The sequence below is a fragment of the Panthera tigris genome, chromosome B2 (genome assembly GCF_018350195.1).
Source record: "Panthera tigris isolate Pti1 chromosome B2, P.tigris_Pti1_mat1.1, whole genome shotgun sequence".
NCBI classification, from domain to species: domain Eukaryota; kingdom Metazoa; phylum Chordata; class Mammalia; order Carnivora; family Felidae; genus Panthera; species Panthera tigris.
This window is the reverse complement of record NC_056664.1, coordinates 144,755,449-144,780,333: the sequence shown is the minus strand read 5'-3', so window position 1 is coordinate 144,780,333 and position 24,885 is coordinate 144,755,449. Positions and strand designations below refer to the sequence as shown.

Genomic DNA, 24,885 nt, shown 5'->3' with positions numbered 1-24,885 from the left:
TATGCAGAAATGCATTCAGGTGTATTAATTACTATGTATCCAGACGTTGCAGATACGAAGCGAATGTGGGAGTGAATCGTGAGCATCATGTTCTTGTGAAAGCTTTGTTAAATTCTTAAATATCATCATATACCCTCCTCTTAACTCAGTGTTAGTGGATTTTCAGGGGCACATAAATCTTATAGAATTTAGCAATGGTTAAATTTTCACATAATATGTTGTATGGTGACAAAATTTTCCTACCAGTATGTGCAGGTGACGTCACTGTTTACCAGTCATTAGCATTTTCTGTCATTTAGGTAATCAGTATAACAGTAATACTTCTCCCTCTTGAATTATGTGAGGAAATCCCACCATTTGGCTAAATAATACCTCCAGAAGAAATTCTCTTGAATTTTGATATCTTTAGAACATGGAGGTGGTTTGTTCAATCTGCTTCTTCTAATGTAATATTAGAACTCAATTTCTGTATCACCACTTTTATTGATATTATTTATGCCAAAGCTGAAAATGCAGCAGACCATATTTCAGCTTGAAAATAGTTATTCTCTGTATTAAGTGCCATGGATCTGTACTCTATATTGAAATGAGTGATCATTCTTTTATATGGAGAAAAGGCCAGAAAAATAGAATCCTAAAAAATCCATTTCCCTCACTGCTTTTAAATCACATTGGACCTAAGAATTTATAAGTAGTCACCATGTGTGGTGAAGTGGAGAAATTGAAAAGTCACACAATATTACAAAGTTGTCTATTCTATCTAAGTTACCAACTTTTACCCTTATCCCCATTTCCTCCTCAGCCCATATAAACACAGCCACACAAGCCACATCTCCTCCCAGTCACTATTTGCCCATTTTACATTTTACTTGGTTTCCTAGATATGTACACGTTGCCTCTTTTGTTTTAAAAAAAAGTTTATTTGGGGGCACCTGGGTGGCTCAGTCGGTTAAGCCTCCGACTTTAGCTCAGGTCATGATCTCCCAGTTTGTGGGTTCAAGCCCCATGTCGGACTCTGTGCTGACAGCTCAGAGCCTGGATCCTGCTTCAGATTCTGTGTCTCCCTCTCTCTCTGCCCCTCCCTCCCTCCCTCTGTCTGTCTCTCTCTCTCCCCTTCCTTTAAAAATAAATAAATGATAATTTTTTTTAATTTATTGAAATATTTCCTCCTTTTCCACTTTCCCCTCTTATTTCTCTCCCCCAACCCTTTCTCTCTGCTCTGATCATTACAAACAACCTTAAGAGACTATGAATTACATGACATTTTGACTTTGTGCAAAAGCTCTGCCACATACATATCATGCTGGAACCAGAGTCCCTGGCTTGTCCTAGTCAGCCATCCTCCATTCGTCTGCGTGGTTTTTTTCCCCATAAAAATAAGGGATCATAGAATTTTTGTTTCCTTTAGTGAATGTGTTCTTTTGCTATTATCAGGAAATGAAGCAATTTGTTTTTTGAGTTTAAGATGAAGTTTATTTGGAGGCCCTTTCCCCATTGTAAAAGCATAGCAAGATATACAGAAGAGTGGAGGAAAGAAAATGAAATCCCCTGTAATCTCATTGACCTTCACATATCCATGTTGGAGAAGGAGCCAAGTCTGGCCATTGACAGGGTCATTTTGGTGCCTTTACATTCAGAATTATTTTTGGCTTGTTATGAGGGTCAGCTCTCCTATAGCATTTTCACCAAATCCCAACCCAGGACAGCCATCCAGCCCCAGCCTGTCATGGCTAGTATTTCCATGCATATACAGTCAATCTTAAGAGCATTCTGTTTTGCTGTGCACCCTGTGCTGAAAGGCTGACTCTGTCTGTCTGTCTGTCTATCTATCTATCTATCTATCTATCTATCATCTAACATCTATCTATCTATCTATCTATCTATCTATCTATCTATCTATCATGTATCTAACATCTATCTATCATCTATCATCTATCTATCTATCTATCTATCTATCTATCTATCTATCATCTATCTAACATGTATCTATCTATCGATCATCTAACTATCATCTATCTATCTATCTATCTATCTATCTATCTATCTATCTATCTATCTTTGTTTTACATTAGATTCATTAAGGGCTATGCGGTGACATGGCTTCTCACACTGAAATCACACTGATTTTTGCTTCTTCTCCATAAACATGGCTTTTATATTCCCACTTCAAATTTTACAGGCTGCTTCTCCCTCTCCCTCTCTTTTAAAGATGACTTTTCACCTGTCTTGTGTTAAGTACTCTGTTTTTTTACTGCCACAGAATTGGCACATATCACACCACCCCACACATAACAGACTGGTTTTTTCTTTTGGGATATAATTGGCATATAATATTGTAATAGTTTTAGGTGCCAGGACTGAATTCTTAATCCAAATTCATTCCCATAGAATTTTCAGGACTTTTCCTTAGCCAACTCTGGATTAAAGACTTGAACGTAAGACCTGAAACCATATTAACTCCCAGAAGAAAACATAGGCATTAAGCTCCTTGACATAGGTCTTGATGATGATTTTTTGGGTTTGACACCCAAAGCAAAGGCAACAAAAGCAAAAGGAACAAGTGGGATTATATTAAACTAAAAAGCTTCTGCACAGCAAAATAAACCATCAATGAAATTAAAAGGCAGACTACTGAATGGGAGAAAATATTTGCAAATCATGTACCTGATGAGGGGTTAGTATACAAACTATGGAAAGAACTCCTATAACTCAATAGCAAAAAAAACCAAAACACAAAAACGAAAAAAAAACTGATTTAAAAAATAGGCAGAGGATCTGAGTAGACATTATTCTAAAGAAGAGATACTGATAGCCAACAGGTACATGAAAAGATGCTCAACATCACTAATCAGCGAAATGCAAATCCAAACGACAATGAGATATCACCTCACATGTTTTAGAATCACTAGTATCAAACAGACAAGAGGGGTGCATGCGTGGCTTAGTCAGTTAAGTGTCTCACCCGTGATTCCAGCTCAGGTCATGATCTTGTGGTTTATGAGATTTAACCCTGTGTTGGGCTCTGTGCTGATGGTGCAGAGCCTGCTTGCTATTCTTTCTCTCCCTCTCTCTGCCCCGCCTCTGCTTATGCATGCAAACTTTCTCTCAAATAAATATTTTTAAAAAGACAAGAGGGGAACTTAGGTGGCTCACTCAATTAATCTTCCGACTTCAGCTCAGGTCATGATCTCATAGTTTGTGAGTTTGAGTTCCACGTCGGGCTCTGTGCTGCCAGCTCAGAACCTGGAGCCTGCTTCGGATTCTGTGCCTCCCTCTCTCTCTGCCCCTCCCCCGTTTGTGCTCTGTCCCTCTGTCTCTCAAAAATAAAACAAAACATTTAACAATTTAAAAAAAAAGACAAGAAATAAGAACTGTTGGCGAGGATATGGAGGTTGGTGCAGCCGTTATGGAAAATGGTATGAAGGTTCCTAAAAAGATTAAAAATAGAACTACCATATGTTCAGCAATCTACTCCTAGGTATTTATCTGAAGAAAATGAAAACAGTAACTTGAAAAAATATATGTCCCTCCATGTTCACTGCAGCATTAGATGCTGAACTAACAGAGACACCCAGGTGCCCCCAAAATGCAAATATTTTTAAAGTTATATTTTCAATTAGGAACCCAGATTTGTGGCTAAAAGAGGAAATGTGAAGTTTAATTGTAGAACTAGTTAAAAATGTAGAGACTAATCAAAGAAATTTAGCAGAAAAATAATTAAGAATTATGACCACAAGATTTTGTTTCCTTAAGTTTCTCATTATAAGGAGTTCTCAAAGTAAAGATTAGCATTACCATAATCATCAGTGATAATTATCAGTAAGTAGCAATCTTACCTCCAAAAACTGTGAGAGATACTTTGACACTTATTTGAAATGAGTCTACATCATGGAATGCAAGTGAATTGAGTTGACGTTGCTAGTTTGAAATAACCTTGCCTGAGTAACATTGTATGAAACGACACTTTTGCAGCAAGTTGACAACCAGTCAAGATTTCACTGTTCTCAAACAAACAATGTTACCATATGAGCCTGCCGGTATAGACTCAAGAAAAATGAAAGCATACATCCACATGAAAACTTGCATACAGATGTTCAGAGCAGCATTGCTTAGAATAGCCAAAAAAGTAAAACCAACCCAAATGTCAAATGACAAATGGATACGTGATTTCTCTATACAATGGATTCAACCACTAAGGTAATGGAAATATAGTGTTATATGCCAAATATACCTCAATGAGTAAAGTAATGAAGTTCTGACACTATAACGTGGATGAATCTTGAAAACATTGTGCTAAGTGAAGGAAGCCAGACGCAAAAGGCCACGTATTGTAGGAATCCACTTTTAGGAAATGCCTAGAATAGACAATTCTAGAGAGAGAGAGAAAATAGATTCATACTTGTCACGGGCTGGGGGAAGGAGAAAACGGGGAGTGACAGATAATGGGCAGGGGATTATTTGGGGAAGAATAACAAAAATATTTTGTAACTAGAACATGGTGAACAAGTAGAATGGTTGTACCACTCTGTAAATGTACTAAACATGACTGAATTGTGGACTTAAGAAAGGTGAGTGCTATTTGCAGCATCATGGATGGAACTGGAGGGTGTTATGCTAAGTGAAATAAGTCAGGCAGAGAAAGACAGATACCATATGTTTTCACTCTTATGTGGATCTTGAGAAACTTAACAGAAGACCATGGGGGAGGGGAAGGGGAAAAAAAGTTACAGAGAGGGAGGGAGGCAAACCATGAGAGACTCTTAAAAACTGAGAATAAACTGAGGGTTGATGGGTGGTGGGGGAGAGGGAAAAGCGGGTGATGGGCATTGAGGAGGGCACCTGTTGGGATGAGCACTGGGTGTTGTATGGAAACCAATTTGACAACAAATTATATTAAAAAAAAAGGTGAGTGCTTTAGTATATGAATTATATTTCAATTAAAAAGACATCGATCTGTCTTAATTCTGTAAGAAAATTAGAAGTTCCTGTCAACACTGTGAACTCATAGTGGTGTAATACAATGAAAAGTGTAATAAAATTTCTGGGATCCTCCTTCAAAGGCAGGTGTAGAATTGTTATTATGGCAGATGAACCTTTCATAAGAAAAGGAAACTTGGCAAACCTTGAGATTCATCTTCCAGCTCATCCCCAAAGTGTTTGGGGATCTAAAACTAAACGAAAACAGTGTAATTCTATAAACAGCAACAAAAATCAGCTGATAAATGCAGTGGTGTCAACGAAGGACGAGATGAGAGATACGCTAGCCCACTTCTTGGATTTGCGTGGGAGCCTGGACAGAGATGATCTGACCGCTCCACTGGTTTTTCTTTGCTATATAGATAGAAGTGATATCTGGGAAGGTACCTTAATATTGCAAAGAACTCTGTGATGAAGCAAGCAGTCTTTGGGAAAGATTTTCATGAGCTGTTGGCGTGTTTAGGCCAGTGTCCTCCTTAATGGGGTGAGGGACACAGAGTGTGGATATATTACACAAATGGAGAGCTATGATCAGTGTGAAGGCCGCTGTGTGCCCTGAGAACACCTGCTAGTAAGACCCACCTTCTGGTCTCCTTAGTGTATTTAGTGGAGTGACAAAGATGTTAACATTTATTAAGAAGGGCTAGGGGAACTTTTAAGACACTTGTTTGTAGATAAACTTCTAATCTGTGATGATGAGTGTTTTATCCACTTACACATCTGAGTACTATATTATTTGGGGAAAATGTCTAGATTTTTAAAATCAAAGTTCAGTCTTCCTTTAGGAACATACAAGTTTCATGTTCAATGATTAAAATCCTGGAAAAGGTGAATGAAATGATTTGCCATTTAATTGCAAGTGATTTGCAGACTTTTTGTAGCTTTTAAGTTGTTTTTTAATTTCTTCAGTCTATCAATATATCTATATAATATTGGACCCCTGATTCCCATTTACAGAGATGCAATTCAATCTAGATTAAAGACTTAGAGTGAAAAAGACATAAACAAGTAGTAACGGTTTGAATTAACATTAGCAAGTTTTCAAATTGAAAAGGCAAACAACTACTGCATTTTTCTAAGTTGGCATGTAAGACATCAGGATTGTTACAATCTTTTCTGGTCAAAGTACTTGTTAATAGAAGCATTTTCAAAGTTTTAAATATTACCCCATGATCCCATCTCAAAAAAGATAGGTAAGTCCTTGATTGAAATAAAGACTTGTACTTAATTTCAGCCCAGAGTTTATCTTTATTTTATTTTCTAAATGTGCTTTATGGAGTGTGAAAAAATAAACACGAAGAAGTGTAATGCCTAAGGCAAGGGACTGAGGGGCACTGTCAGAACCGAGAAGGCTGTAAGATTTCACTCTCCTTTGAAAGCTCTCAAGTTAGGGTGCCATAGTTTTTTTTTTTTTTTTAATTTTTTTTTACATTTTATTTATTTTTGAGAAACAGAGTGAGACAAAGCGTGAGCGGGGGAGGGGCAGAGAGAGGAGACAGAATCTGAAGCAGGCTCCAGGCTCCGAGCAAGCAGGCAGCACAGAGCCTGATGCGGGGCTTGAACCCACAAACTGTGAGATCATGACCTGAGCCGAAGTCGGACGCTCAACCGACTGAGCCACCCAGGCGCCCCAGGGTGCCATAGTTTAATGGAAGTTGGTAGAAGACATGAGACTCTGGAGCCGGAGCAAAAGTTTACTACTCACAGCAACGGCAATATCCAAATTACCAGCATCCTCCAGGCCCCAATCCCACAGGGCCTGTGAATAGGGCCAGGTGATACCTTCATTCACAGTGGGTGGAGCTTAAGGACAAGAACCCAGAGCTTAGGGAGCCTGCATCTTTTGTAACAGTGCATTTACCTGCTCAGTGCTTCAGGAAGAGATATTCTCTGTGTCTCCCAAGGATGTTTGCTGTGCAGGCATCCATGAGAATATAGTCCAGCTCACAGGGTAGGAAGGCAAGATTGCAGAAACACAAAAAGTCCGATGGAAACATGTTTGAGTTAAATTCTTTTGTATTGTATAATGTTAAAATGACCATGATTTAATGGAAAACCTTCTTGAATAATCCTTACCATAATATTTGTGGTATTTTCCTAAACAGCAATCATTAGAAATAGGTTAGGAGCATTTTATAACAGAGAGTTAAGTGATTTAATACAGACTCTTGCAGGGACTTTGTATCAAAGCAAGTACTAACATGTTCAAAGATAAGTTTTAAACTTACTGGACAAAATAAAGCTTTTATTTGACTCCTGATCTTGAACTTCAGGTGTTTAACTTTAAAATTATCTGATGGACCTATGATATTTTCATTCAGTGTTAATATTCAGGAAGTACTCAGCCATCTATCACAGCAGTTAGTTGTATTACAGATGAATCTACAGAACTGTGTACGATGAAAGGCAAGATACACATTAGCTTCTTAACCTTTAAAGCTTATTTTGAAGGATGCTGTGTGTGTGTGTGTGTGCGTGTGTGTGCGTGTGTGTGTGTGTGTGTGTGTGTGTGTGAGAGAGAGAGAGATAAAAGTCATAAAAGATGTGTCATAAAAGTCAAATTGAGGTTTGATATTTGTGATGATTACATCAATGCACATAAGTTAAACTAGAGATGCCTTTGTGAGAAATCATGTACAATCATACATTTAGTGCCCAATTTAATTAACAGTACACATTTGTAAACCAAATGTTGGCCTCAGGTGTGCAGTTCATAAGCATGAAACGACTTTTAGAATATCATACAGTTCAGAATATAAACATGTAGATATTTTGACATTTTCCTTTTGAAAGGTGTGATATCCAGGATATTTTGGCTAGCTGACATGTTGTCTGAATTTTGAAAGATGAGTTATTAATCCTTTTGTGAAGTAGAAAACTTAGCCTGTTGAAAGTTTCAAGGAATACCTCCAGAGATCTCAAAATTATTTGAGACCCTGACTATCTGCTCATTACTGCAAATATATCATCCTATAGTACTGGTATCCTGATGACTATGAAAATATCTTTTTTTTTCTTAAAAGAGTAATTATTAAGCTATGACTTTCATTTATCACACACAAAAAAATCTCTACCTGAAATCCCTCACTTATGTTCCTATATCTGCCATACATTCTCCTTAATGTCTGCAATATTTTTGAATACCTCCAGCTTCTAGCCGTGCCCTCCTCTCTGTTCTCAAGAGCATTCAGTATATTGCACATGGTAGAAACCCTAATATAACGTATCACATTGTGATGCGTTATTCTGTTTCAACATCTCTGCCCCAGGCTGTGTTATTCATTTCTGTAACGTCAGTTTCTAGCAGTGTGCCTAGCACATAGTTACTTATTCAGTAAATATTTGTTGAAACTATGAATGAATGAATTTTAATGTCACCAGCAATTTGGTCTAAATCTTATTCATACTTTAGAGCATATGGAAATTAGAACAGTGTGAGTAATTTGAGCAAATTAGATTTTCTATATTAAATGTTGAAATATATGTTTCCTTTTTTTTTTTTTTTTTCACACATTACCACTATTCTAAGTCCTTAAAGTGCTTCTAGGTACAGCAACTGTGGGATATTTAACAACAAAACTTTACCACAGTACAAATGCACACAATTAAATGCAAAAGGTGATGTTTACAAATTTCTTAAGTTTCTTGCCATAACTGTAGGCTTCTATAATGGATTAAATTAGTAAAAAAAAGCCACACACATTCATTTATTTGTTTATTTCAGAAGTACCTAGTAACTGTCTTTGCCAAGTACTTTAATAAATGGTAGATACACAGAGACTTTTGGAAAGATGTTGGGGGAGACAGTTTATTCAGATACTATAAAATTCATTTAATTCAGTGGTTTTTAGTATATTCACAGAGTTGTATATTCATTATCACAATCAATTTTAGAAGATTTTTATCACCCCCAAGAGAAACTCCAGACCCTTTAGCAATAATTCACGTTTCTCTCCAAACACTCACCACTGCCTATGGATAGGCAAATAGATTTGCCTATTCTGAACATTGAATGTAAATGGAATAATGCAATTTGTGGTCTTCTATAACTGGCTTCTTTTTCTTAATATTTGTTTCATTCTCAGTGTAGTTTGAATCAGTACTTCATCCCTTTTTGATTACTACAAAATATTTCATTGTATGTACATATCACATGCAGGCATATATTCATGTATCAATCCCTGTACCTTTTGGCTATCATTAGTAATGCTGACATGAACATCATGCAGAGGTTTTTGTATGAACATATGTTTTTATTTCTCTCGGGTATATACGTAGGAGTGGAATATCTGGATCATGTGGTAACTCTGTTTAATTGTTTGAGGAACCACTAAACTGTTTTCCAAAGTGGTTGCACCATTTTACGTTCCCACCAGCAATGTGTGAGATTCCAGTTTCTCTACATTTGTAGAGATTTTAAGAGATTTAACAGATATTTTCAGGTGGAGCTTAAGAATGTATGATAGTTGTGATGACTATCAGAAAGCTCTTTTCCAATTTATTTTGGAAAAAGTTAATTTTTGTTGGTTAGTAATAGCTGCTAACATTTACTGAGTGCAATAGACTATGCATTAATCTAAGAATTTTACATGTATTCAGTCATCTAATGTTTGTAACAATTGTAACGACCCTATACAATAGGTATGAACATTCTTCTTACCTTTGAGGATGTTTAAGTCTAGAAAGCTTAAGTGGCATATCAAGAAATTTAAGAAGAGATTGCACCCATGTGTCTGGCTTGAGACTGTGTTTGAGCTTACACTTGACGATGGTAAATGTTAGGGGCATATGCCGCTGGTTTACATGTTCACTGGAAAGTTAGCAAATACATTTGAAAGTGGAATTTTGTATTTAAAATATAGGTATAAAATTGTAGTGTGGGTTTTGGTCTGTTGGACAAAGACTTCAGTTTATTGACTAACCATGTTTTTGACCATTAATTATGATTTATGCTAAGTCAATAGAAAATGTCAGGATGTTGATTTCTTATACTAATAGTAGTGAGTGTTTGCTGTATGAGTGTTTGTTGTCATTTAGTGAGTGTTTACTCTGTGCCAGGCACTCTTCCAAATGTTTCTTTTCTATAACTCAACAGTTCATGTGGTGCTGGCTTTGGAATATATTAGTTTATATATTTTTAATACATGAATCAATAATTTATATTAGCTCACAATGAAAACACGTGCTTCTTCTTTTCTTTACCTAATACAAATAATTATCTTCATTTTCTCATCTTAAAAGTTAGTGAAATAAATTTACCTTAATGTCACATGGAAAACTTATACTAAAATAAAAAAAAATAGAGCCATTAAAAAAAAGACTAATTAATTTTATTACTACATCTAGCAAGCTGCCCCATCTCTGAGAGGGAAAGACATAAATTGTTAACATTTAACATCAGAATATATTTTTTACAATAGTAACTGTTCCTTAAAACAGTACTCCTATCTGAGGAACTTTTTTGTTTATTTGTTTGTTTTTAGGTATCTTTACAAACCTCTTTTTGATTAAGGCAACTGAGAAATGCAAAATCGTTTGAAAATTGTTTCTATACAAAAGAGCAAAGGAAAATTATGTGTGAAAAAGATCTCACCCACAGTTAGGCAAGGAAACAGACCCATGAACCTCAGGATGGTGTGATCTCCAGGGTCTGTCTGCATGGCCACATGTCTGTTTAGTTCACCGTTGATTCTAAGTGGTAGTTTGCAGTTGTGTGGTTTTGATTTCTTTGTGTTAATCAGCCTCATTGTGATTTTAACCTCCATTTATATTAGAACAAGTAATGTTCAAATTGTTTCACTCATATATACCATCAAACATACTTATTTTGAAAAATTGTGTACTTTCTTGCACATTTTTAAGTTGGTGTAAAAATTTTATCATAGGTTTAAATAGTTGCGGTATTTTCATATTGTTAATATTAAAGTTTAAATAATAAAATGATTGCATTTTAATGTGTCCAGTAGTATATTAAAACTACGATGACTTGCTCTTTACTATCATTTTAATAACACATAAAAAAGCTTATTTTTATTTTTATTTATTTATTTATTTAAAAAAAATTTTTTAATGTTTATTTTTGAGACAGAGAGAGACACAGCATGAGCAGGGGAGAGGCAGAGAGAGAGGGAGACACAGAATGTGAAGCAGGCTCCAGGCTCTGAGCTGTCAGCACAGAGCCCGACGCGGGGCTCGAACTCACGAACCGTGAGATCATGACCTGAGCCGAAGTCGGACGCTTAACCGACTGAGCCACCCAGGCGCCCCAAAAAGCTTTTAAATAGAAATTTTATAGATATATATACTTTTCAAACTTGTTTTTCTATTTCATTTCCCCACAGAACTTAATACATAATAATAATAATAATAATAATAATAATAATAATAATAAACTTATTCGTGGGTTCCATATTTAATTTCTCTACATGTTACAATGTACTTGTGACCACAAAAACAATACTTGTGGCACTTTTTTGGTCTTTCACAGACATACACAGACTTGTGAGAAATTTGAGGCATTCCATGGGCAGAGTTCCAACTGGGGTCAAACAAAGCATCTCTTTGTTTTCTTGTTTTAACTCTCATACTGTGAACAAGTGTCCTTATGTCCTTACTGCCATATTTTTTTTCATTTCGGGTACTTTGTTGGTAATTTTGTTGGTTAAAATGACCCCCAAACATTGTGCTGAAGGACTGACTAGTATTCCTAACCACAAGAAAGCTATGATGTGCCTAATGGGGGGAAATACATGTGTAAGAGAAGCTTGTTCAGGCATGAGTTTCGATTGCTAGTTGTTATGAGTTAAGTGTTAATAAATCAACTAAATATGTAAGATAAGGTGTCTTTAAACAGACACGTAAAACAAGGTTATGACTGTTTCCTGAAAATGTGATGAGAGACGCAGAGAAACCTAACATTTTATTTCTCATGGGAGCAAAATGGCTCCATTTTTGTGAATTTGGTGTTTGTGGTATTTCATTTAACATAACTACCACAAACAACAAAAAATGACTTAAAAATATGTATGCGTCACCTGAAATACACTTCTTCAAGAAAAACATGTATAAAAATTGAAATTGAAGAGAGAAAAGGGAAGATGACAGCAGAGGAGGAGGACCTTAGGCTCGCTTCATCCCACAAATATGAGTAGGTAACTATCAAGTCATCCTCAATGCTCCATTGACCTGAAGACTAGCAGAACAAACTCTACAGCTAAAGGCAGCAAAGAGGCCACATTGAAGAAGGTATAAAGTGTGAATATGCAGTTTGGGAGAGAAAAGGATCATGGCCACTGTGGTGGGGAAGGAGCTGGGGTCACAGAGAAGGGTGAGCAACAGACCAGCACACAGGAGAGCGCACAGGAAAAATGAATCCCCATAGCAGTTGGACTGGAAAACAAAAGGGGCTGAATTTCATGAGTTATTGCAACCAGCAGGGCTTAAAGTTGGCATTTTTAAAGGTCAGGGGGCTTGGCTCAGGGAGAGCTTGGCAGACATTGGGGCTGCTTTTGGAAAGAAGGCAGGACAAACAAGCCACAGACATACCATGTGGAAACAACAATCTGAAGAGTTCCTGGAACACACAGCAGGGAGGTTGTTTGCTCATCTTGAAGTGTGTCCCAAAGAGGCAACATTCATGGAGAGACCCCTCCAGGAACAAAGGAACTGGCAGATGCCATTTCCCACCCCCACCCTTCAGCATAAACACAGAGCCACCTGCAGGATCCAACACAGCACTGATGCTCACTACCTAATTTGCTTACACCAAGCCGCATCCCCCTAAGCCTTGGTGGAACCACCCTTTTCTGTCATTCTTGCCTCAATCCCAGCATAGTGGTCCCTGTCCCCCAGAAGACCAGCCCAAACCTCTGTCCACACTGTGTCTTCTGTCTCTGGAGTTCTTCATAAGGTCATTACCCTCAAGAACAGGAGAGGTAGCTGATTTTCCTAACATATAGAAGCTGACACAGAGACTTAGACAAAATGAGAAGAAAGAGGAATTTGCCCCAAAAGGAAGAGTAGGACGAGGCCATGGCCAGAGATCTAAGTGAAACAGATGTAAGGAACATGCCTAATAGATAAGAATGATCATAAAGATACTCAATGGACTTGAGAAAAGAGTGGAAGACGTGAGTGAGACCCTTAACACAGAGATAAGGAATAACGTAGCAGAGATCAAAGGCTCAATAAATGAAATGAGAAACACACTTGTGGAATGAACAGCAGTCTGGAAGAAGCAGAGGAATGAATTCATGACCTAGAAAACAGAGTAATGGGAAGAAATCAAGCTGAACCAAAGAGAAAAAAAAAAAAAAAAAAAAAAAACAACAACAAAGAATTATTGCAAACAAGAATAGGGAACTCAGTGACTCCATCAAATGTAATAACATTCACATTTTAGGAGTGCCAGAAGAAAAGGAGAAAAAAAAAGGGAGCAGAAAATTTATATAAAGAAATAATAGCTGAAAACTTCCCTAATTTGGGGAAGGAAACATATATCCAGATCCAGGAAGAACAGAGAACCCCCAACAATATCAACAAAAGCAGATCCACTCCAAGACATGATAATTAAAATAGAAAAATATAGTGATAAAGGATTTTAAAAAGAGCAAGACAAAATGAGACAGTTACACACAAGGGAAACGCTACAAGGTTATCAGGGGATTTTTCAGCAGAAATTTCCCAAGCCAGAAGGGAGTGGCATGATATATTCAAAGTGCTGAATGAGAAAAATCTGCAGCCAAGAATACTCTCTCCAGTAATGCTATCATTGAGAATAGAAGGAGAGATAAAGAGTTTCCCCAGACAAATAAAAACTAAAAGAGTTCATGACCACTAAACCGGCTCTGCAAGAAATATTAAAGGGGACTCTTTGGGTGGAAAGGAAAGATTGAAAATGACAGTATGAAGGTAGGAAACACAAAAGCAGTAAAAATGAATATTTTTGTAAAATATTAGCCCAGTAAGTCACAAAATAAAAAGATGTAACATATGACACCATATACCTAAAAGATGGAGAGAAGAGGAGTAAAGAATGGGTTCAAACATAAATGGCCATCAACTTAATATAGACTGCTAAACAGAGAAGATATAATATACAAACCTAATGGTAACTTATTACCATTATACCATTACCATTAGAATAAAGAATAAAGAGAAGGAAAAATAAATTAAAAATGGTTTAAAGACCTAAATTTGAGGCCTGAAACCATAAAAATCCTAGAAGAGAACATAGGCAGTAACTTCTTTGACATCAGCTGTAACAGTTTCTTACTAGATATGTCTCCTGAGGCAAGGGATACAAAAGCAAAATTAAACTATTGTGACTTCATCAAACTAAACAGTTTATTCACAGTTAAAGGAACAATCACCTGAAACTAAAAAGGCAACCTACTGAATGGGAGAAGATATTTGCAAATGGCTTTTCCAACAAAGGGTTAGTATCCAAAATATATAAAGAACGTATAAAATTCAACACCTAAAAGTGAATAATCCAATGAAAAACTGGGCAGAAGACATGAACAGACATTTTTCCAAAGAAGACATCCAGATGGCTAACAGACAAAGAGGAAAAGATGCTCTTCATCACTTACCATTAGGGAAATGCAAAACAAAACTACAATGAGATATCTCCTCACATCTGTCAGGATGGCTAAAATGAACAACACAAGAAAGGACAGATGTTGGCAAGGACGTGGAGAACAAGAACCCTCCTGTACTGTTGGTGGGAACGCAAACTGGTAACGCCACTGTGGAAAACAGTATGGAGGTGCCTCAAAAAGTTAAAAATGAAACTACCCTACAGTCTAGCAATTGCATTACTGAATATTTACCCAAAGAATACGAAAACACTAATTCAAAGGGGGTATATACATGTACCCTGATATTTATAGCAGCATTATTTATTATAGCCAAGATATGGAAGCAGCCCAAGTGTCCACTGATTGATGAATGGGTATAGATGTGGTGTGGATGGAGCTAGAGAATATAATGCTACGTGAAATAAATCAGCCAGAGAAAAACATCATAAGATTTCAGTTATATGTGAAATTTCGGAAAGAAAACAAATGAGCAAAGGGGGACAAAAGAGAGAGACAAATCAGGACACAGCCTCGTATCTATAGAGATCACACTGATGGTTACCAGAAGGGGAGGGCCATGGGGGGGATGGGTGAAATAGGTGATGGGAGATTAAGGAGTGTACTCATCCTGATGAGCACCAGCTGATATGGAATTGTTGACTCACTATATTGTATACTTGGTACTAATATAACACTGTATGTTAACTAACTGAAATTAAAATAAAAACTTAAAAAATGAAACTTAAGATGTATATTTTAATTCCGTGGCATCATAAAGCCTTGATATTAACAATTTCTACTTGGATTATGATATTGTAATATTTTTCAGTTTAAAAGTTATAAACAGTATAAATAAATATATATATATATATATATATATATATATATATATGATGAATAATTTGTTGGTGTTTTTGACAAATAATTATTCAACATAAAGTTATATTGGAAATGCATCTCTTAATTAGGTGGATTGGGTTATTTTTCTAACTGATAACATGTGTCTGTGGATGAGTTTTACTTATTCCTAGAATGAAATAAATTCAACATCATTCTTTTCATGTTTGTAGTTGTTCTAATAAATAAGCATATGGGAATAGAAGGAATTTTATTATAATGTTATTACTTCATTTTTTAATGCATTCAAAATTATAATATGAGAAAAATACTTAGTAAGCCTTCATTACAGCTATTTCAGTGATTTATCAGTTTATGACCCAACTGAGTCCATCTTTAATTTTGTTGAAAGCAAAGAATTTGCAATTACATACTTACACTGGGAAAATAATCGTATAGAGTCATTCAGTTTTTCAGTTTCTGGGAAGAGTGCAAAATAGAATGCAGCCACAATTTTTTAAGTCATTATTTTTAATTAAACAGCTATCTTTCATTCAGAGGGATTTTGTTCAATCTGATCAATTTACAAAATGTTGGGAAAATTAAAATATTAATTTCTATACAACATTGCTAATGCAATATTTATGATTAATTGTTTTTATCTTTAAATATGCTTTTGTCAAAGCCTTGGAGCTGTGTATAAGTTATTCTATTATGGGAAATACCTACCTTTTGACATGTTTGGTAAAACTAGCCTTCTTTATCAGATTAGTCAGCCAATGAGAATTAATTTGTCAGAACAAAAATGGCCCCACACAGGCATCTTGTTGTAATCGTATTCTTATATTACAATGGGTGTGTGGCTGTCTGGTTGTCTAACCGGCTGTCTAGCTAGCTGACTGAATGACTGAGTGGGTGGGTGGAGGGACAGATGGATGGAGGGAGGGAGGGAGGGAAGGATGCATGGATGGAAGGGTAGGTAATTGGTAAGCAGTGAAATTTTTGACAGAAGTTCATTTCCTAAATGAAATAAAGGGACTCTCTCCTTCCATGTTACAGACAACAATCTTAACTCTTCTGAGACTTTCCCTAAGGAGGAATTACTTCTTTGGCAATACTGAGGAGTTAGAAGAGCTAAGATAGTTAAATGAACACTGTCATTCCTCTTGTCCCTCTTTCTGTGTATCTGAATTTCTAACCATTCAGAACCCATGTGGTGCTCATGTAGCCTGACATGGGTAAGAGTACCCTGCTCCCCATACCAGCCTTTGCCCTGGTGCAAGAAGTGAAGCTCCTCTGAGTGTTAATGGTGAACCTCTCCTGGGATTAAAAATGCCTCTCAGTCACCAGTAATTCAGGTTATCCTTTTTTGATGCCCTGTGGTAATGGGCCAGAGTGAAATTCAGGAAGAGTATAATATACATTTCTTCTGTAAAATGAGAGTATGTTGATTTTGAATGAGGGTGGGACAAAAGATTATTTTGATACCTCAGCCATGATGATGTTTTTAGACATATCAGTTTTAGGAAAGATATGCAAGGAATAGGAAAGACCACCTTCTTAGACCCCCAGGGTAGTATATAGCTCTGCGTGGAAGTCACTGACTTAAAGGGAAAGGGTTCAACACACAGGTTCTAGCTCCTGCTTTTTCCCTTATAAATTTTGGGTGAACTACTTTGCCTTCGTGTACATCTGTCTATTCGTTTGAAAAGTAGGAATAGTAAATGCTGCCCCAATTATCTTTCAGAGCTATTGTGAAGATTAACTGGGATAATGTCTGTAAAAGCATTTTGAAAACGGAGAGCTCTGTCTAAGCAGAAGATATCTTTATCTGTATCCTAAAGTCACTTTAGATCAATTATAGTGTACTACAAAGCATAGTGAAGTAGAACTTCATCCAAAAAACCATTCTTATTCAAAGAGAATAACAGATAGATATTTTTTGTTACCTAAATATTAATATTGTCCAATTGACAGTAATCACAACTGTAAGCCATGCATTCGGACTTAGGTAAGAGCTAATAATTGTTGAAACTTATCGTGTAGTAGGCACTTTCTGCATTCCATATATCAATTCATTTAATTCTCACAACACATTCATGAGGCGGGCACTATTATTATCTCTTATTTTGTAGATCATAAAGGGACCCAAAACTGTGTGACTTGGTTACATACTCGGTAAGGGACACACCTAGGCTTTGAATCCTGGCAGGTTATTCCAGAGTGCATGGTGTTAGCCATAATCCACACCTCTTGTTATATAGATCCTTAATTGCATGTTTCCTACCTCCCATTCTCCACTTCCCATAACATGACTTCTGCTAAATAATTAAAAAGGAAATGGAAGAATTAATCAATGAAGAAAAGAGTATATGGCAGGGGGAAGAGAGAGAGAGAGAAAGGACCAATGGGAGATCCAATGGGTACTCCTTTGTCAAAGAATCACAGTGGTTGCTTCAAGGCCGTGGGTGACTTCTTTGGCAGTTGCTCTTGCCTTGGCCCCCTGGCCTCTTACCCACTGAGGAGGGTACGAAAGGCTCACCATCTTGTCTATCGTGGGAGTCTGGGGGCAGAGAGAGACCCACACACTCCAAGTCTGGCTAAATGAGTACACGTCACCAGTCCCAACTCAAAGACAGGAAGGGACAGAAGAGCACAGAGTGTGGTTTATGAACACACTTCCATCAAATCTCAAGGGAGTGCAACATAGTCTGATGCATCTTTATTCTTCATAACAACTTAACCTTTGAATCTATGTGGTGTTAATACTGACATTTCTGCCTTCTTATAGTTCTTTTGCTTGGCTTTTTTTTTTATTCATTTACTTTCAAACTATTTGTGTCTTTATATTTAAAATGGAACTTTTTTAGACAGTATATATTTGGATCTACTTTGTTCTATCCATTCTGAGTCTCTGCCTTTTAATTAGAGTGCTTATTCCATTAAAATTTAATGTACTTATTGATATGGTTGAATTTGGTCCTACCATTTCATTACATTTTTTCTATTTGCTCCTCTGTTTTTATTTCTCTGTTTCTCTTTTCCTGCCCTTTTGGGGATTCAATATCTTTTAGAGTACCATTGTAATTTTTATTTACTTTTTAACTTAGCATTTTTATTCACTTTGATTTTTACTCTAAGAATTGTAATGTATATTCTTCAATTTTTACAGTCTGTTTATTGTTGACATTGCACCACTTTCCCCTGAAAATGTAGGTTCACAACCTAATAGGTCCATATCCATTCCCCCATTCTTTGTGCTACACGTCATACTTGTTATCTCTGCAATGTGCTTTAAACTCCATATGAAACTTTATGTCGCCCTATAGCTTGAGGAATGTAGGAACTGGTCCTAAGGGGTAGATAACTCCATGGACTCACATAGTTCTGGGGATGGGCTGAGGTAGAAGGCTGTGGGAGTGTTGGATTTTAGAATAAGAATACAGCATAAAAGTCATGTTGAGTGAACATTTCCTATGGAAATATATTGAATTACACATGAATTATGTTGCGTGTAGCTTGGATAATACAGCCCTGGGAGAACACTCAGATGCAAAAGAAGAGAGTCTAAGCAGACCCCTGGGAACTCTAAAATCAGTAGGTCCAACGAAGGAAGAGAACCCAGTAGATGAAGCTAAGAAAGCATGTCCTGTGTTGTAGGGGAAGCCAGGATGGTGCAGTAACAGATGCCAGGAGAAAAAGTGTTGTGAGAAGAAGAGTCTACTGAATGTCTCGGAATGTTCAAATGTGAGAACAGAAATGAAACCATTGAATTAGAAACATGGAGGTTATTGCTTTACCAAGAATGATCTTCAAGAGTGGGTTCACAAAAGCATGCAAAGCAAATCAGTGGAGAGCAGGACTATAAGAAATTCACAGTAAGGTTTTCTGTGCACAGAATAAGGGGTACAGTGCCTGAAGGGATGTGACGACAAGGTTTATCTGTTTATGACAGGAGATACTAGACTTAGTGATCTTTGTCAAAGGTAAAGAAAAAACTACCTCCACAAGGAATATTTAGAGATATGTAGGGTTACTTTTTGGTTGCCACAATCACCAGAAAGTGTTCCTGGTGTCTATTTGACTGTGGCTGGAACTACATGTTCTGCAGGGCATAGGACATTTTCTCTTGAGGAAGACTTGTTTTGCTCCCAAAGCACTGAGCCTACTTTTATACAGATCACAATGGTCTATCTTGGGCTCTGTTTTTATTTGATTTTCTCAGCACAGAAATCTGGGCCTCACATGATGTTCCCTGCCAGCTAAAACCACTTGTTCACCATGCCTCTGACAAATCTGGAATGCTCTTTGATTTGTCCACTTTAGATCACCCCTTCCAAGATCTCCAGGAAGTCAATCACTGTGACCAAGGGAAAGCCAGGCACTGACTGGTTTATGCCTATCCTTGAGCCAATCACTGTGACGGAGGATGAGAGAAACATAAGCACCCATCACCCAATGACTCCTTCCCCTTTTTCTTCTTAGTTACTTCCTTATCCTCTGGATCTTCTGAACATTGGTTAGGGATGGCATCAAAATGAGTGTAGATGTGTCTCATTATCTTTTCCTTAACAGTGCATTATGGTGTTTATTAATAATATACATTATTCATAATGTTAATTGATATAGTATTTATTTCTGATGCTATTATAGGTGTCATTGAAACAATTCATTCCCAAACTTTTAATTTATAATGAGATCTTAGAAAAGGACATATGCTAAATTCTTTATCATGGTCTCTTTGACCCTGGCAGTTTTCTGTCCGTCATGAAGAGGAGCAGAAACCAGAAAAATACCCCTACTCCATTTAACGTATCTTCGTTACAATATAAAGAATCGATGCTACTTTAATTAGCACTACCTCCTCTAGAAGAGTAAAATTAGGGAACAGTTTTGGAGTACAAGCTTGCCCTGTGGAAAGAGTACAGGATGTGTACCAAGGACTCTGCCCAGAATTTCCTAATGCATCCACAATTGCAACAAATCTTTCATAATGAACATTTAAGACTGTGTAGATTATCTTCATTTAGCAGATGAGGAAGCTGAGAGAAGGTGACCAAGTAACTTGTCCTAAGTCATAATATTAGCAAGTGTCACAACCAGGATTCTGGTTTTTCCTTTCCTGGCCCTAAAGATATTCTTCCTGTAGCTTTTCAAGAAGTAGCAGAGAGAGAGGGTTGGATGTGTTCCTCCTCTCCTCTCCTTTGGGAATCTTGGGGTTCCAGGACCAGGACAGAAGGGTCATGACACATTTCTCACATGTGCTAGAAGAAGATGGTGACCCACCACAAATCACACTACTGCCATTAAGCCCTAACCATTTTCTTCTTAATGGCACTTGATTATTGATGACTGGGTCGCTTTAAAGTGTCTGTTCTTTTCCATGACAATATTTTAGTTTGCTTAATACCTGCAGTGCATTTGGTCAGTCTTTCCATTGTAAATTTGTCCTCTATGTCTGAACTGCTGCTCAAAAATACTCATTTCTAAAGTATTGACATGATTTAACCAAATTGAATGTAAGCTCAGAAACTATAATTTATCTACTTATACAGAATAAGAAAAAGGCCTTGGGGCATCTGGCTGGCTCATTCGCTTGAGCATGCTACTCTTGATCTCAGGGTCCTGAATTCAAGACCTGGGCTGGGCATGGAGCCTACTTAAAAAAAAAAAGAAAGAAAGAAAGAAAGAAAGAAAGAAAGAAAGAAAGAAAGAAAGAAAGAGAGAAAGAAAGAAAGAAAAAAAAAAAAAGAAAAAGAAAAGTGAATTTAGCTTTTCTAGTTAAGAATAAAAAAAAGCCTTTAGGGGCACCTGAGTGGCCCTGCTTCAGATTCTGTCTCCCTTGGTCTCTGCCCCTCCCCCACTCGCTTTCTGTCTTTCTCAAAAATAAATAAATGTAAAAAACAAAAATGGTTTTAAAGCCTTTGGACACTAATGATTTGAGTTGTGGTACAGAATTATCTAGTATGTTTTTTACAGCTTTTTTGCCCTTTAGTTTTGCTTGTTTGTTTGTTGTGTAATTCTTGTTTTTAAGATGGAATGCCCATGATCAGAACCCATGGAGAAAAATCACCAACTCAGGGTATCCTGGAATTTTTATTCCTTTTTTTTTTTTTTTTTTCATTTTAGGAGCTTTTGTGTAGTCCCCAGTTGCTTCTTCCCATATCCTCCCATGGTCTTCGGCTTAAAAAAAAAAAAAAAAAGTCTATTCAAACTCCTGTAAAATCATGTTTGGAGCTGGGACCGTACCTTTTGTCCCTTATTGCCCCACACCTGTCTCCTATCTTTTCTGATGAATTGGTTGCCTTATGGTCCCTGATCTGAGGATGCGGTGAATACACCTCCAGGCCTCCCAAGACATTTTATTTCCCCTCCTCTGCTTCAGCCGTGTCACATGACGTGTACTTAAAAGTTTATCAAAAGCTCCTTTTCCTCTAATTTTTTTTTCATCAATTTTTTTTTTTTTATTAGGAAGACTTTTGTCACTTCTAGTCCATACTTTTTCTAAATAGTTTTCAGTACCAGGTAAAATATGTCAGGTTTTTGTTCTTGTGTGTCATGTACAGCACCTGCTCTCGTTTTGGTGTCATTTTTATCTTATTGTGTCTTATAACGTTGTTCTTTATTCTTGGCTCTTAGCTCTTCATGGGAGCCTTTATTTTTTAATCGCATTTTCTACTGCTAACATGTATAGGGAATACCTGAATTAGGTTATAAAGCCTCTTTGCTGTTGTTGTTTGTCTTTTTTGTCATAAGGAGAAGGAATGTGGACTTTTCTTCTGAGAATATTTTAGGCAGCCTGTCATAGTAGAAATGGAATGGGGTTTAGAATTTGATTGAACTGAATTTGAGTTGTGATTCCATTACAAAGCAGCCGATGTCCTTAGAAAAGTGATTACAATTCTCTAGGACTCCATTTACTATTCTATTAGATAAGGATAATAATACTGACCTTACCAGATCATTGGAAAGCTTAAAAATAGCCTATATAAGGTACAGCTTCTGCCACATAGTACGTGTTCGATTATTATTGGCATTGTAATTATCATTTTATTTTAATTATTATTAGTTGGGCCATCTCATATTTGAATTGGGAGCTAGTAAGTGCTAATGGTACATTTGAAGGAGATACAGCAGAAAAGAAGCTATAGTGGCTGGCCTTAGCCTTAAGGTGTTTATAATCTTTTAGAGAAGGTGAAATATATACCAAAAACACATAAGACATACAAACATTCATTATTTTTGAAGGTAATTATGTAACAGTGGTAAACACTATCAACATTACTTAACACATCACAGGACACCCTCCATGGTTTACTTATTGTGACGATTAGGGAACTGAGAGTTAAAGCTATAGGGGTAATGTGTTCTCCGCATATGCTAAGCTGGTAAGAGAACTAATAGGGGTCCTTCGGACTCTGGAGGGTGTCCTTATAACCTCGGTGCTCTGCGCCTTCCATGAGAGAATGTAGAATAGTGTAAGATGTATGTGGTAAATCCACTGGAGCCTGGAAGAGGTGGCTCTGTCTTGACTGGGCTGATAGTGAGAGTCCTCTTGGAAGAGGAATGTTTGAGGCAGATCACGTGGTGACCCAGCTTTCATCAGGCAGGGGTGAAGAAGGGATTGGCAGGAATAAAGGCAAGGCATGGGTGCAGAAGTTTTCTGGAGCATTCAGTTTAGCAGTGTGCTTGTGGGGATTAATGGAGAAGCTGCTGGGATATAGGTTTGTGTCAAATAAGAGGGACCTTGGATTTTTCTCCCTGGCAGTGGGAGACTTTAAAGGATTCAAGTCAGAGCTCTGGACTGATAAGCCTCACTTAATGCAATGGGGCAACACTTGAAGAAAGGCTTACTTTACAGAATGGTTCGGGACATTTTGGAAGTGAGGAGAGGGCAGCGAGACTCCAGTTGGGAAGCTAGTGCTAGAATCTAGAGAAGATTGACTGAGAGTAGTGACAGAAAGCATGGACAGGAAAGGACATGTGTGGGTGACATTGATGAGGTCAGGATGGCAGTAGACAGTGACGAGAGGGCATGCAGAGACAGCAGGTCCCAGCCTTGGTTGTGAGGGGGTAGAGGCTCTCATAAGAAAGATGGTCTCGGGGCACCTGGGTGGCTCCATTGGTTAAGCATCTGACTCTTGATTTTGGCTCAGGTCATGATCTCACAGATCATGGGTTCAAGCCCTGTGTCGAGCTCCACACTAACAGTGTGGAGCCTGCTTGGGATTCTCTCTCCTTCTCTCTCTGCCCTCTTCCTCTCTTCCCCCACACCTCAAAAAAAGTAAATAAACTTAAAAAAAATAGATGGTCTCAGTAGTTTCAAAAGAAAAGGGAAGTATCTCCATAAGATCCAGTGGAACCTTTTGAAAGGGACCTCAATGCCAAGGACTCCTAGACACAGCCTCGGGTGTGCCTTCACTCTAGTCTGTAACATGGCTTGAATTATTTCCATTGCTATATTGTGAGTGCTAACATAACACTTCTGGTGCTCATGAAGGGGGGCACCGGGGAGGGAATGCATGTTCGTACATGCTGTCAGAGCTGAATCTCTTCCATAAACTCTTGGGAATCTCACAATTCCTATCTAGCAAGTGTTCTGTGTGAGTCCTTTGTTTCCCAGGATGGCTGTCAAAGGGAGCATGTGAGTGTGTTTGAGGGTCACTGACTAATATATGAAAGGGAAATCCCACAGGGAAGCTCCATTTTTCTTCAGGTGTTGCCCCATTGCATTAAGGTTTCTGTTCTAAGTGAAAGAAAATGTATGCCATTCCTCGAAGGGGCGGGTGAGAGAGAACTCAGTTCAGAAATGTTGCTGTTGCCATGTCAGAGCTTTGAGTAATGTTCACTTCTCCCCCCCACCCCCCTCCATGTCTTGGTCAGTGTTTGTCAGGTTCAACTCCAGCCATGGTTTCCCAGTGGAGGTCGATTCTGACACCAGCATCTTCCAGCTCAAGGAGGTGGTTGCTAAGCGACAGGGGGTTCCAGCTGACCAGTTGCGTGTGATTTTCGCCGGGAAGGAGCTTAGGGACGACTTGACTGTGCAGGTGAGTTTCCCTTGCTGGTTGTTTCTGGGATGCAGCCAGCCCCATGGCTAATGCCGCTTTCTCTGCCAAGCTGACATTCATGCCTGAGATCTAATAGAATAAATAGTGCCTGGGGATTCCTTGAACTTTACTCCACACCGCTTCATTAATTCTGACCTTCTTAATTATGCATTAAAACAGCAAGCAGGAAGGATTGAAAGAACGACAGTGAGTGAGCGAGCGAGAGAGAACACACAGCCTGGGCTTAGCGAATAAATGTTTACTGACTACGGGAGCAGGAAGGCACAATTTCTGTGTCTGTTCAATTTCTACCTTACTTATTCCATTTGAATCTTAATGAAGAAGGATTCGAATAAATTGTTCCCAATCAGGCTGCTCAGTCAGTGCGCTGCAAGGGATTTGTAACCCAATTGTGACCCCTGGAGGATAGTCACAAGTCTGCG

General features: G+C 37.7%; 1 protein-coding gene across 2 annotated transcripts in view; it reads left to right on the top strand.

Annotated features, from left to right (window-relative positions):
• Positions 1 to 24,885, top strand: part of PRKN (parkin RBR E3 ubiquitin protein ligase) — a 1,336,804-nt gene that overhangs the window by 239,836 nt on the left and 1,072,083 nt on the right. For both annotated transcript variants that reach the window (XM_042987489.1, XM_007097240.3), the window contains exon 2: positions 24,279 to 24,442. In XM_042987489.1, the coding sequence (XP_042843423.1) occupies positions 24,279 to 24,442 (164 nt within the window). The remainder of the gene's footprint in view (positions 1 to 24,278; positions 24,443 to 24,885) is intronic.